Source organism: Ascaphus truei, chromosome 3 (assembly GCF_040206685.1).
Source record: "Ascaphus truei isolate aAscTru1 chromosome 3, aAscTru1.hap1, whole genome shotgun sequence".
Classification (NCBI taxonomy): Eukaryota; Metazoa; Chordata; class Amphibia; order Anura; family Ascaphidae; genus Ascaphus; species Ascaphus truei.
Genome location: NC_134485.1, coordinates 67385092 through 67397576, shown reverse-complemented (window position 1 = coordinate 67397576; position 12485 = coordinate 67385092). Strand labels below are relative to the sequence as shown.

Genomic DNA, 12485 nt, shown 5'->3' with positions numbered 1-12485 from the left:
GCCCTGGGAAAGCTTGTGCTATTATAAATTCAGTGTAGTATGGCCCAGAAAGCCTTATCCATAAATGGGCTAAAATGGATTGTATAACAGGGCCTGGAGACCATATGATCACCTTCCATGATGACAACACCTGGTCCCTCCACTAACTCCCTGCCCACATCAGGGCTGTCAGTAATGGTGGAAACTGCACCTCCTCCACCATCCCCTGAGTTGGCCCCGCCATCAACACCTCGCGTCTGGACAATGAGGTGTTGCAGAGTTCGTACCAGGGGGCTGAGTGAGCCTGGCAAGAAAAGGCGCTGAACTTTATTTTCTGTTTATATTTTTGTTTTTTCATTTTATATATATTGTTAATTTGTTGGGGGGGGTTGTCGCATACCGTGAATTAACTGTTTGTGATGAAAATTTATTTTCCAAACTTCTATCTCTTGGTAATTCTTGTTCTCATATGTACAATCAGTATTGTACTCCCATACTTAATATACTCAATATTACATACTGCACAATAGTAGGCCACAGAAACATATTATAGATTCTCGTTAATCATTCAAAAACATAGTATAGTTTATTAGATTAAAATAACACAATGTCAGATGCATATGTTGATGTGTTTCAGCCAGGATTAAGTCCTGCACTCAATAAAATCATGTGGGTAAAGAAGACCTGCCCTTTTTCCTTGTAGGCTATTGGTAGAAATAACACAATGATAATCAGGGCCTGGCTGTGAGTAAGGGCAGTATTTGGAAGGTCTGAAATATCATAGCGTTATTCTCGGGTGCGCTAACATGAACAGATCTCCTTTTTTAGGTAAACTGCTAATTACCATATGATTTGCATATGAGCAAGCAAGATATACATTAAAAGTTATCGATCCGCTATTTTTTCAGGTGAACACGAGGACATGGTAATGTTAAGCCTCTTTGGGGATACGCGTTACGGGTGTCAGTATGTTATATTTTTAGAAGAACATAACGGAGCTCTTAGGATCTACCCCTTTGTATGCAGTAGGACCAGACTTTATCTCATTTCATGTTTATTCTTGTCTTTACAGTTAGTTACATGGTTACATTTATATGGACCCATTTATTTATTTTCCCTTTATCTGTTACTTCATTATAAAACACTCCACGAGGTTTGTATTTTGGACAAACGTTGATGAAATTTTTTTGGGGTTTTATGCAGGACTATTAAAAGATTGTTGTTTTGTAAAAGCTGCCTTATAATTCAGTCTTAAATGTTGAAGTTTTGAAAATATTTCTACATTCTTTCTTAAATTATGTAATAATCTAATACTCCACTAATAAAGCAATATGAAGTGAACATTCCATATTTGTTATTGTGCTTTTTACAGTTACATATTAAACATAGCTTAAATTATGTAACAACCATTAAAATCATATAGCATGTCACATAATTCAATACTCCATTTATTCCCAACTCAATGTACTTTGCTTAATAGAAATGTACTGTACCAATAAATACTATGAAAAAATATCACAAAAACATTACCAAGGACCATAACCGGACCATAACCGCACCGTAACCATCCTTTAAAACAAAGAGAGCGTTAAGTATTCAGATTCAGACTTACTAAAATGTTGTGCATTTTTGACTAACCATAAAGATAACTACCTACAGTAGTGCATCATACATTGCCAGTGCTACAGTAAATACTTGTTGTTTCTTTCTGCAGGTACAGCGTACTAAACATTTTGTTTCATCCAATTCCACAACCACAGAAAGATTTTAGCAATATTGCACACCAATTTCAAGAGAACAAAGTGGTAATGTATTGCTCATTGAATATGTACATCTAGGAAAGCCATTTCATTAGTTCAAATACAAATGTCCATATACTATTTGTCAGGAGCAGTCTTCAGGCAAAAATTTTAAATGAATAAAAACATAATGTGTTGCCAGGAGTACTCCTTTATGTTACAAAAAAGGTACTACTTAGAGCTTAATATGTCTAAAACGGATCTCCTTATATTTCTTCATAAGCCTGGACAATATTCCCTTTTTACATAACAGTAAATGGAACACCACCTATTCTGTCAGCAAAGCACGTTGCCTGAGGGGTTCATGCAGTAAGCGGCGGAAAGGCACTTCTCGCCACTTTCCCGCCAAAAATGCCTATCCCTCTTCAGTAAGGGGCGAGAAAGTGGCGAGATTAAAAAAAAACGCCAGTTTGGCTGGCGGTTTTTTTCCACCGGTGGTGAGGCGAGAAGGCACTTTCCGCCTAAAAATGAAACATTTTCCGCCACGCTGTATTCTAGTAGTGGCGAGTAGCTAAGCGGAGCTATTCGCCACTCTAGAATGGCGGTTTGCTGGCCACGCAAGAAAAAGATGGCAAGTTGCTGCTGAGAGACTGCGGATGAGTGGCGGATCGGCACTTAGAAAAAATTCAGGCCTTTTTCCTGGCTGGGATTGATTCTGGGGGTCTCCGGAGCTGATACCATTAATACCAGCACTGGACCCCCCCGGCATGCATCCGAGGCAGGAAAAAGGCATTTAAAGCCCACTTCATTACCTTAGCGGTTACCCGCTAAGGTAATGAAAGGGTTAAAGAGCCGTGCCAGGTTTATTTATTGTGGGTAGCGGGGGTGGGTGAAGGGGGTATTTGGGCCTTGTTGTTTGTTTATGGCTTGCGGGGGGGTTGCGGGTGCACTTAACCCCTTCACGACCGTAGCAGTTAATACCGCTACGGACATGAAGGGGTTAAGGCCTCCCGCTACCCACCCGCAAGCCCTAAACAAACCACTGTTGGGGCTAATACCCCCTTCACCCACCCCCACTACCCACAATAAAAAGAAAACACACACAACAGCCCCACACTAACTAAATAAATATATATATGACCCCAACAACACCTATACCCCCCTAACATACAATACAGTAAGGGGCACAATGACTATTATCCACAAATGGATAATAGTGCATGTGTCCATTTAAAATACATACAGAACAATAAAGACATTAAATACATATAGCACTCACCCATGTCCGGCTGCCACGATGAAGGCCATCCTCACCTTCATCCTGCCCATGCCCCATCCGCTTCTGCAAAACAGACACAAGAATTAAAACATCCAATGTAATGTCCCCTAACCCCTAAATCACTATAGCGGTTATTAACCGCTTCAGTCATTAAGGGGTTAACCCACCACCACCCACATACCCTCCTCCACTCCCCCCCCCCACTCCCTGAGGCCTAACCACCCTCACCCACTACCCACAAGGGAGTCCTACCACATACCCTTGGGGCCAATACCCCCTCCCCCCAGCACATAGAGTTCAATAATGTGCCAAATAACTATTATCCACATAGGGATAATACATTATTTGGCCATTATTAAACACAATAAATACCATATTAAAATAAAGAAAATTCTACTAGCCTCTTCAATAAGAAGGCCCCGTCGCCAGCATCATCATTCTGTTCCGTTGGCAAAATAATAAATAGCCAATACATTTCAATGACATTCACATATCAATGTACCCCTTAATCACCTTATCGGGTACTAACTTCAAAGGTAATTAAGGGGTGAACAATCCTGCAATGGCAACACCACTTATCCATAACATCCTCAATGAATTAAAAAGCAATTTCCTTAACAAATCTCATGTAATCATTCAATCTAAAACCTCAAATGCCACTTAAAACATAGCATTTACATTGTATACATGTAGCATAAAATGTAAGCTACATGTACACGCTGCAAATCAATGTTAACAATACAGTAATCCAACTAAAATAGCATTACATCACAAGAAGTATACCATGTAATCCAATAAAGTCACCATCAATGAATTAACATACATGAATTACATCCCTAAACAATTAAAATAGCATCCATACCAATTACACAATTAACTATAGCAACCGTTACAAAGAACAAGTTAGCATCATACAAAAAAGGACACCAAAAATTACAATATACTAAAGCAAGCCTCACCATTACCTACAGTACAGCAAAGAAGCCCAAAAATTACATCTCTCTAATAATAAAATACATTTAACACACATCTATGCATAGCAGCATAGCCACAATCATTTACAATACTGCAAATCAAGCTTTTACAACACTATCATTTCTTACCCTGTATGTATATATCTCTCTAGACATACATACATACAGTGGCAAGAAATGATTTACATTAAAAAAAATATACACATGAAAAAGCAAAAAAAAACACATTTACATTAAATACATTTCTTTATTTAACTTACCATTACTTGACCCACTCACCGACTCCCGTTGATCAGCTTACTCACGAACCAATCCACGAACAGGAACCCATAAAATAAAAAACTATAAAATAATAAACATTAAAATAATAAAACACGGCAATCCAGGGGTCTTCTAGTTGTAATCCATCTTCATCTGTATTCTTCTTTCTTCTTACGGGGTCTTCTCCCCGTCTGGTGCCACGCTCTGGTCTTCTTTCTTGTCCGGAGGTCCTTCCTCCTCGGCGTCTGGCTTCAAAATGAGACGACATAGGCTTTTAAAGGCCTATGACATCACATTTTCATCATATGGTTCCCACGGCCCTGATTGGGCCGTGAAAACCATGTGTTTTGGCCGATAAAAAAAAAATGATGATGTCACTTAAAGGCAATGAAAGCACAGCCAATCAGAATGGCTTTGCTTCAATTGCCTTTAAGATGACGTCATTAAAAGAAACATGGCCGGCCTCACATGGTACGGTAGTCAATCAGAGCGTGGGAAGTCTATCCCTACTCTGATTGGTTCTAGTACCATGTGACAGGCTTTCAATGTCGTCATATCCGTTCTTCCCCAAGCCTCTGTCACATGGTCTACTAGAGGCAATCAGAGTAGGGATGGAGTTCCCACGCTCTGATTGGCTGCCGTACCATGTGAGGCCGGCCATGTTTCTTTTAATGACGTCATCTTAAAGGCAATTGAAGCAAAGCCATTCTGATTGGCTGTAATTGTGTAATTGTGTAATTGGTATGGATGCTATTTTAATTGTTTAGGGATGTAATGCATGTATGTTAAGTCATTGATGGTGACTTTATTGTATTACATAGTATACTTCTTGTGATGTAATGCTATTTTAGTTGGATTACTGTATTGTTAACATTGATTTGCAGCGTGTACATGTAGCTTACATTTTATGCTACATGTATACAATGTAAATGCTATGTTTTAAGTGGCATTTGAGGCTTTAGATTGAATGATTACATGAGATTTGTTTAGGAAATTGCTTTTTAATTCATTGAGGATGTTATGGTGGTGTTGCCATTGCAGGATGGCTTCACCCCTTAATTACCTTTGAGGTTAGTACCCGATAAGGTGATTAAGGGGTACATTGATATGTGAATGTCATTGAAATGTATTGGCTTTTTAATATTATTATTTAATATGGTATTTAATGTGTTTAATAATGGCCAAATAATGTATTATCCCTATGTGGATAATAGTTATTTGTCATTATTGTACGCTATGTGCTGGGGGGAGGGGTATTGGCCCCAAGGGTATGTGGTAGGACTCCCTTGTGGGTAGTGGGTGAGGGTGGTTAGGCCTCAGGGAGTGGGGGGGTAGTGGGGGAGGGTATGTGGGTGATGGTGGGTTAACCCCTTAATGACTGTAGCGGTTAATAACCGCTATGGTGATTAAGGTGTTAGGGGACATTACATTGGATGTTTTAATTCTTGTGTCTGTTTTGCAGAAGCGGATGGGGCATGGGCAGGATAAAGATGAGGATGGCCTTCATCGTGACAGTGGGACATGGGTGAGTGCAATATGTATTTAATGTCTTTATTGCTCTGTATGTATTTTAAATGGACAACTGCACTATTATCCATTTGTGGATAATAGTAATGTTGCCCCTTACTGTATTGTATGTTGTGTATTGCTATGTTTATTGGGGCTATTGTCCACAATAAACATGCTATTATGCGTTAACCCCTTCATTGCCTTAGCGGCTATCCGCTATGGTAATGATCAGCATTAATGTATTTTAATAATATTGTGCGGGAGCAGGGGGCCTCCTCAGCTGAACCGCATTGATTTGTGGCTCAGAGACCCCCTGCTTCCCGAGTTACAGGCCCCGGTTTGGGGCATCGGTTACCGTGTGGACGCCATGTTTATTGCGGCGACACTGCCCACCCGATCACACATACCTGGGAATGTAACTCGGGAAGCAGGGGGTCCCTGGTCCACAAAGCGATGCGGTTCAGCTCAGGGGGACCGCCTGTTCACTATACAGTATTATTAAAAATACATTCATGCTGCTTCGCTACCATAGCAGATAGCCGCAAAGGTAAGGAACGAGTCTTTATTGATATGTGTGTTTTATTCATAGTGTAGATGTGCAGAGTGTCTCCGGAGCTGAACCGCTTTGGTTTTAGGTCCGGGGACCCCCTGCTTCCCGAGATACAGGCCCCTTTATGGGGTGCCGGTATCCCTCTGCTTTGTTTACATTCCGCGGTCACGTGATCGGGACCTTTAAATGCAGAGGGATACCGGCACCTCATAAAGGGGCCTGTATCTCGGGAAGCGGGGGGTACCCGGAACTGAAACCAAAGCGGTTCAGCTCCGGAGACCCCCTGCACAGGTACACTATGAATAAAAATGGTTTTAAAAATAATTTTTATTGTGCTGATGTTTGCGCCAAGAGAGCAGCGGATCTCTCTCTGCTGCAAACACAACTCGGCAGGGGACGGCTTCTCTGCAGTTTCTCGCCAGGCAGTCGTCTCGCCACCGATTACTAGCCATTTTATCAAATGGTGGTGGCTAATTGATTCGCCAGGGATTCGCCCCTTACAGCATACAGCCAGTTTAACACGCCAAAAACATGGCTAATTGCTAAACTGGCTAATGCATTTTTTCGCTGCTTACTGCATGATGCCCTAAGTGTTCACATTCACATGTATGCTGTGGCTAAAACGTGCCGCTTCTTCATCCATAACATTGACAAGATGTGTTCTTTCCTCTGTTACTCTACTGCTAAAATTCTGATGCATGCTCCTATCTTCTCACATCTGAATTATTATAACCTACTACTAACCAGTTTTCCTGCCTCGCAATGTTCTCCTTTGCAAGCTAGCGTATCCAAAATACTGCACCCAGAATTATTTCACTTTCTCCCAAAAAGTGTAGTCTCACCGCCTTAAATCCCACTCATTCCTACCCATTAGGTTCTAGATCACGTACATAGATGTTCTTGTTACATTACCTTCAAAGCTCTCCACTTATCTCCTTCCTACAGTAAGTCAGTTCTGATTTCTTGTTATGCCCATCTGTTATACTCATCTCTTGCCCTCTTCTAATACTGTTATTGTCTCCTTTTCACTACCACAGCCACTGCTCCCACCTTAAACCTTTTTGAAGTAAAACTTCTTTGCTGGCACCGACACTGTTTTGATAGGAAAAATCCCTTGTGTTGTAACAAAATTCCATGACGGAAGTGACGTCACGCTATTTCTGTGCGCACGCCACACCCGTGCAGGCGCAAACCTCAAAGCGCTTCCCTCACATTTTCAGCCCGCATTGTGCCCGCGCTCACGCCACACCCGTGCATGCACAGACCTCAAAGCACTTCCCTCACTTCCAGCGCACATGGAGCTTGGAGCCAGCGATGCGGCGGCCGGGCTCACTGCACATGCGTAATGGTGGCAAGGCACACCACACATGCGCAGTAATGGCGCTGGTGCCGTTTGCCACAGGTGCGTCCACACCATGCGCAGGGGCAGCCATTGCCGTGTGCAGGTGTGGTCGGTGCCATGTGCAGCCAGCATACGCAGATGCGGCTCATGCCACGCACATGCAGGCCTGCCGAGCACGCATGTGCAGGACTCCAGCCTGACCCACACCAAACTCTCTGCGGCAAAAGTGGGCCCCCTCTATACAGAGTCACCCACGCAGTCACCCACCCACACACCCAGTCACTCACCCCGTCACTCACACCGTCACTCACCCACACACCCAGTCACTCACCTACACACCCAGTCACTCACCCCGTCACTCACCCACACACCCAGTCACACACCCACACACCCAGTCACTCACCCACACACCCAGTCACTCACCCACACACCAAGTCACACAGTCACCCACCCATCAGTCAACATCCCACACACACTCAGTCACCCACCCAGGTCAGTCAGTCATCCACACAGAGTCACCCACACATTCACAGACACACACACACACTCTGTCACATGCACACACACAGTCGCGCGCACAGAATCACACACACAGAATCACACACGCACAGTAACACACACACACACAGAATCACACATTCACACACACAGAATCACACATTCACACATACAGACAGGGCCGCCAACAGAAATCATGGGGCCCAGGACAAATGAAAGGAATAGGCCCCCCCCCTGTCCCCATAGAGCACCGCCCCGAACCCATAGTGCACCACCCCCCCGAACCCATAGCGCACCCCCCCAGAACCCATAGCGCACATACCACGAAAAAATATTTTTTAGCACGCAACTTTTACTTCACTGTTGTTTTATTGTGATACAGAAAAAAACATTACAATGCAACCTGTTTATTTTTATATTTTCAACAAAAGATAGGTGACTGCCTGCCTGAGTGGGTGAGTGAGTGACTGGGTGGGTGAGTGACTGAGTGAGTGAGTGACTGGGTGGGTGAGTGAGTGGCTGGGTGGGTGGGTGAGTGGCTGGTTGGGTGAGTGAGTGGCTGGGTGGGTGAGTGACTGGGTGGGGGAGTGACTGGGTGGGGGAGTGGCTGGGTGGGAGAGTGGCTGGGTGGGTGAGTGGCTGGGTGGGTGAGTGGGTGAGTGACAGGGTGGATGTGTGGGTGGGTGAGTGACTGGGTGGGTGAGTAGGTGAGTGACTGGGTTAAGTGACTGGGAGGGTGAGTGACTGGGTGGGTGAGTATGTGGGTAGGTGAGTGACTGGGTGAGTGAGTGACTGGGTGGGTGACAGTGACTTGGTGGGTGACAGTGACTGGATGGGTGGGTGACAGTGACTGGGTGGGTAAGTGACTGGGTGAGTGACTGGGTGACAATGTTGGTTGGTTGAGTGACTTACCTTTACCGGTGGGTGCTGCTTCCTTGCCACCAGACACTTCCCCCCATGCCCCCGATATCCCCGGCTGCTGCCAGGGACGCGGGAGGTGGGCAGCTGGGGGGTCATGGGAGGTGGACAGCTTGGGGGGGGGGGCGAGTCGTGCTGGGGCAGGAGCCGTGCGGGGGAAGCTGGGTTGGCGCTTCCCCCTCCGTATCAAGTTGGGAGCGGGGGTGGGCTGGGTTGCATGCGGGGCTGGTGTTGGCACATCTCCCTCTGTCCCACGTGTGGAGCGGAGGGGCTGGGGAGCAGAGGGGCTGGGGAGCGGAGGGGCTGGTGTTGGCGCTTCCCCCTCCATCCCACGTGGGGAGTGGAGGGGCTGGTGTTGGCACTTCCCCCTCATCCCACATGGGGAGTGGGGGGGGTTGCGCGCGTGGGGCTTGTGTTGGCGCTTCCCCCATCTTCCCACGTGGGGAGCAGGGGGGCTGGGTTGCGCGTGCAGGGCTTGTTTTGGCGCTTCCACCTCCGTCCCACGTGGGGAGCGGGGGGGGAGGGAGCGGGTGGGATTGGTTGCTGGGCTGGATTGCTGGGGCCCACAGGCAGCGGACAGGACACCCTGCTTGCCCTGCGCGTCGGGACCACGGGAATCGCCGCCATTTAAAAAAAATTTTTTTAAATGTACTGTTGCGGCCGCCTTTATTCTACAACTTACCCGGATAAATATGGGGCTTTTCTCCGTTTCTATCGGAGTTTCCCACGCGGCAGCCGCATCATCAGATAAGCGCTAATGGTGCTTATCATTGAAAACAGCCGAGGCGCGGGAAACCTGCTGGAAAAAAACCGCGCACCTCCCCGGTTTTACAATTCCCGCGGTGGCGGCTGCATTAGGATAAAGGCAGCCGCCACTGTAATTAACTGGCGCCCGGCCGAGCAGTGACTCACGGGGCCTGGGAAGCTAGTACCCTTTGTCCCCCCCTGTTGGCTGCCCTGCATACAGAATCACACATTTTCACACACACACAATTACACATTTTCACACAGACACACACACACACACACACACACACACACACACACACACACACACACACACACACACACACACACACACACTCACATTAGGAATTTACAGTTAGTATAAATATAGAAGTGCAAATAGCTAAAACAGGGGGGGCATTCTAAGTGAAACTTCTTTGTGATTTGTCACTGAAATTGTGTTTTGATTTTTAATAAAAAAACAGCACCATCACAAATACAATTTCTGACAAAACAGGGACAAAAAACAAAGAAGTTTCACTTAAAATGCGTGCGCTCGGCACTCACACACACTTTTTCCTACACTGCCCCTTATCTGTGGAACGTCCTCACCCTCAGTTTTTGACAAACACCTTCTCTCCTCAAGTTTGTAACACATATAAACACGTCTTCTGAATGAAGCATTCAGGGCTCATGGCTACTGCTCCACAACCACACTTGCACTTACCAACCACTACCATCTACTGCACTTACTCATTCAGCTGCTGTCTCTGTAAGTCTCCTAACATAGCACTTAGATTATAAGCTCTCGGGGCGTGGAGTTCCTTTTCCTGTTGTCTGATTTTGTGTGTTGCACTTATTGTATTATATTTCTCTGCCTTGTATAGTCTCTATTGTAAAGCACTGCAAAAATTGTTGTCACTTTATAAATGGAATATATATATATATATATATATATATATATATATATATATACATATATACACATAGTTTGAAACCTATCGCACTGTGTAAGACACCTTTCCAGTGCCGGAAGACCCCTTATAGTCCATTCATTTGAATAGGCATTAAAGTATCTTTCAGTGCTCAAAGATGTTTTATGGCATATCACCATTCAATAAATATGGGCCCTAATCTCTTGTGCTATTTTAGAAATGTACAACTTTATATTAAATACTTACAGTAGGAGGTAAATAAGAGCCTAATGCACTAATATATTATACATACTGTAGCTTTATATACATATACTGTATCAGATTTCTACTGCAAATAACAGTAAAAGCAACGCTCACCAAAAAACACTTTTAAAAGGTCGGGAAGGTGTTAGAATTTTTGTCTTCAGTACCAGTCACATTAGAAAACATCTAATGTTTAAATGTTTTCATTGTTCGTGAAACAACTTACCTGAAATGGAAATCTAATGGAGTTTTGTCTTTCAGAAAAATGAATGTGTCGAGTATAACCAGCTCCTCCTAATAACTGAAAGTGAAGAACACAACATAACCTTGGTTGAAGAAATATTATAATGGAAAACGTTGGCGTCTACCACCAGGAGACCTTGACATTTCTATAACTCTAATGGAAAGAGACCATTGTTCTTGACAATGACATATTGGTCTAGTGCAGTGAAAACAAACATTCTTTCGGTAACCTCTTGAATGGTAAAAGGCATCTGCAATAAATTTTACAACCATGAGGCTAACTGATGCAAGCTAGTCTTAATTAGCTTGTACTGTATTGCACTAAGTACAGATACAGCGGCCGTTATCCGACCATTTTTCGGACCTGCGTCTGTGAAGTCTGCTGTATTCCACACAGCATTCACTATATCATCTTCCCGTGAAGGAAGCCAATCACACCTTTGTTTACCGTCGCTGATTACCTGGATTACCTGGATTCTGATTTGTGTGGTTGCAGTTCTGTGTGTATCTGCCAGATGGCAAAAGTGAATCTCGTTGCATAGACTATCCATTTTGTAGTGGGTAGTCAATGTGCAGGTTTTTAAAAAAACAGATAAAAACACTGTCCATTACAGTGATCCATTGTTAATTGACCTTGGCCGCTGAAGACGTTATTAAATTTAGGCGTTCCATTAAAATATCAAAACAGAATGTTGTGGAAATTATTCTACACTAGCTGATATATCTGGCGTTGCCCAGGATGTAATGTTCTCGCTCCCCCTCCCTACCTCTCAACTCCCTTCAACTCTCTTCCCCTCCTCTTCACACATCTGCCCCCCCCCCCTGTTCAGAGTTGCGCTCCCCCACCCCCCCCCCCCCCCCCCCAGTGCACAGCTCTGATTCCCCATGTGTTTGGCAGCTGAGCTGACTGAGGGGGGAAGTGTATGTGTGTCAGTCAGTCAGTGTGTGTCAGTCAGTCAGTGTGTGTCAGTCAGTCAGTGTGTGTCAGTCAGTCAGTGTGTGTCAGTCAGTCAGTGAGTGTGTGTCAGTCAGTGAGTGAATGTGTGTCAGTCAGTGAGTGAGTGTGTGTCAGTCAGTGAGTGTCAGTCAGTGAGTGTGTGTGTTTCAGTCAGTGAGTGTGTGTCAGTCAGTCAGTGATTGTGTCAGTCAGTGTGTATCAGTCAGTCAGTGAGTGTGTCAGTCAGTCAGTGAGTGTGTCAGTCAGTGAGTGTGTCAGTCAGTGAGTGTGTCAGTCAGTGAGTGTCAGTCAGTCAGTGAGTGTGTCAGTCAGTGAGTGTGTCAGTCAGTTA

The 12485-nt window shown here is 44.6% G+C and overlaps 1 protein-coding gene across 6 annotated transcripts in view; it reads left to right on the top strand.

Moving 5' to 3' along the window:
* LOC142491541 (interleukin-5 receptor subunit alpha-like) overlaps positions 1-11859 on the top strand; it is a 64746-nt gene extending 52887 nt beyond the window's left edge. For all 6 annotated transcript variants that reach the window (XM_075594260.1, XM_075594257.1, XM_075594256.1 and 3 more), the window contains 2 exons: positions 1694-1784; positions 11215-11859. In XM_075594260.1, the coding sequence (XP_075450375.1) occupies positions 1694-1784; positions 11215-11301 (178 nt within the window). In that variant the 3' untranslated portion in view covers positions 11302-11859. The remainder of the gene's footprint in view (positions 1-1693; positions 1785-11214) is intronic.
* Positions 11860-12485: the final 626 nt, after the last annotated feature.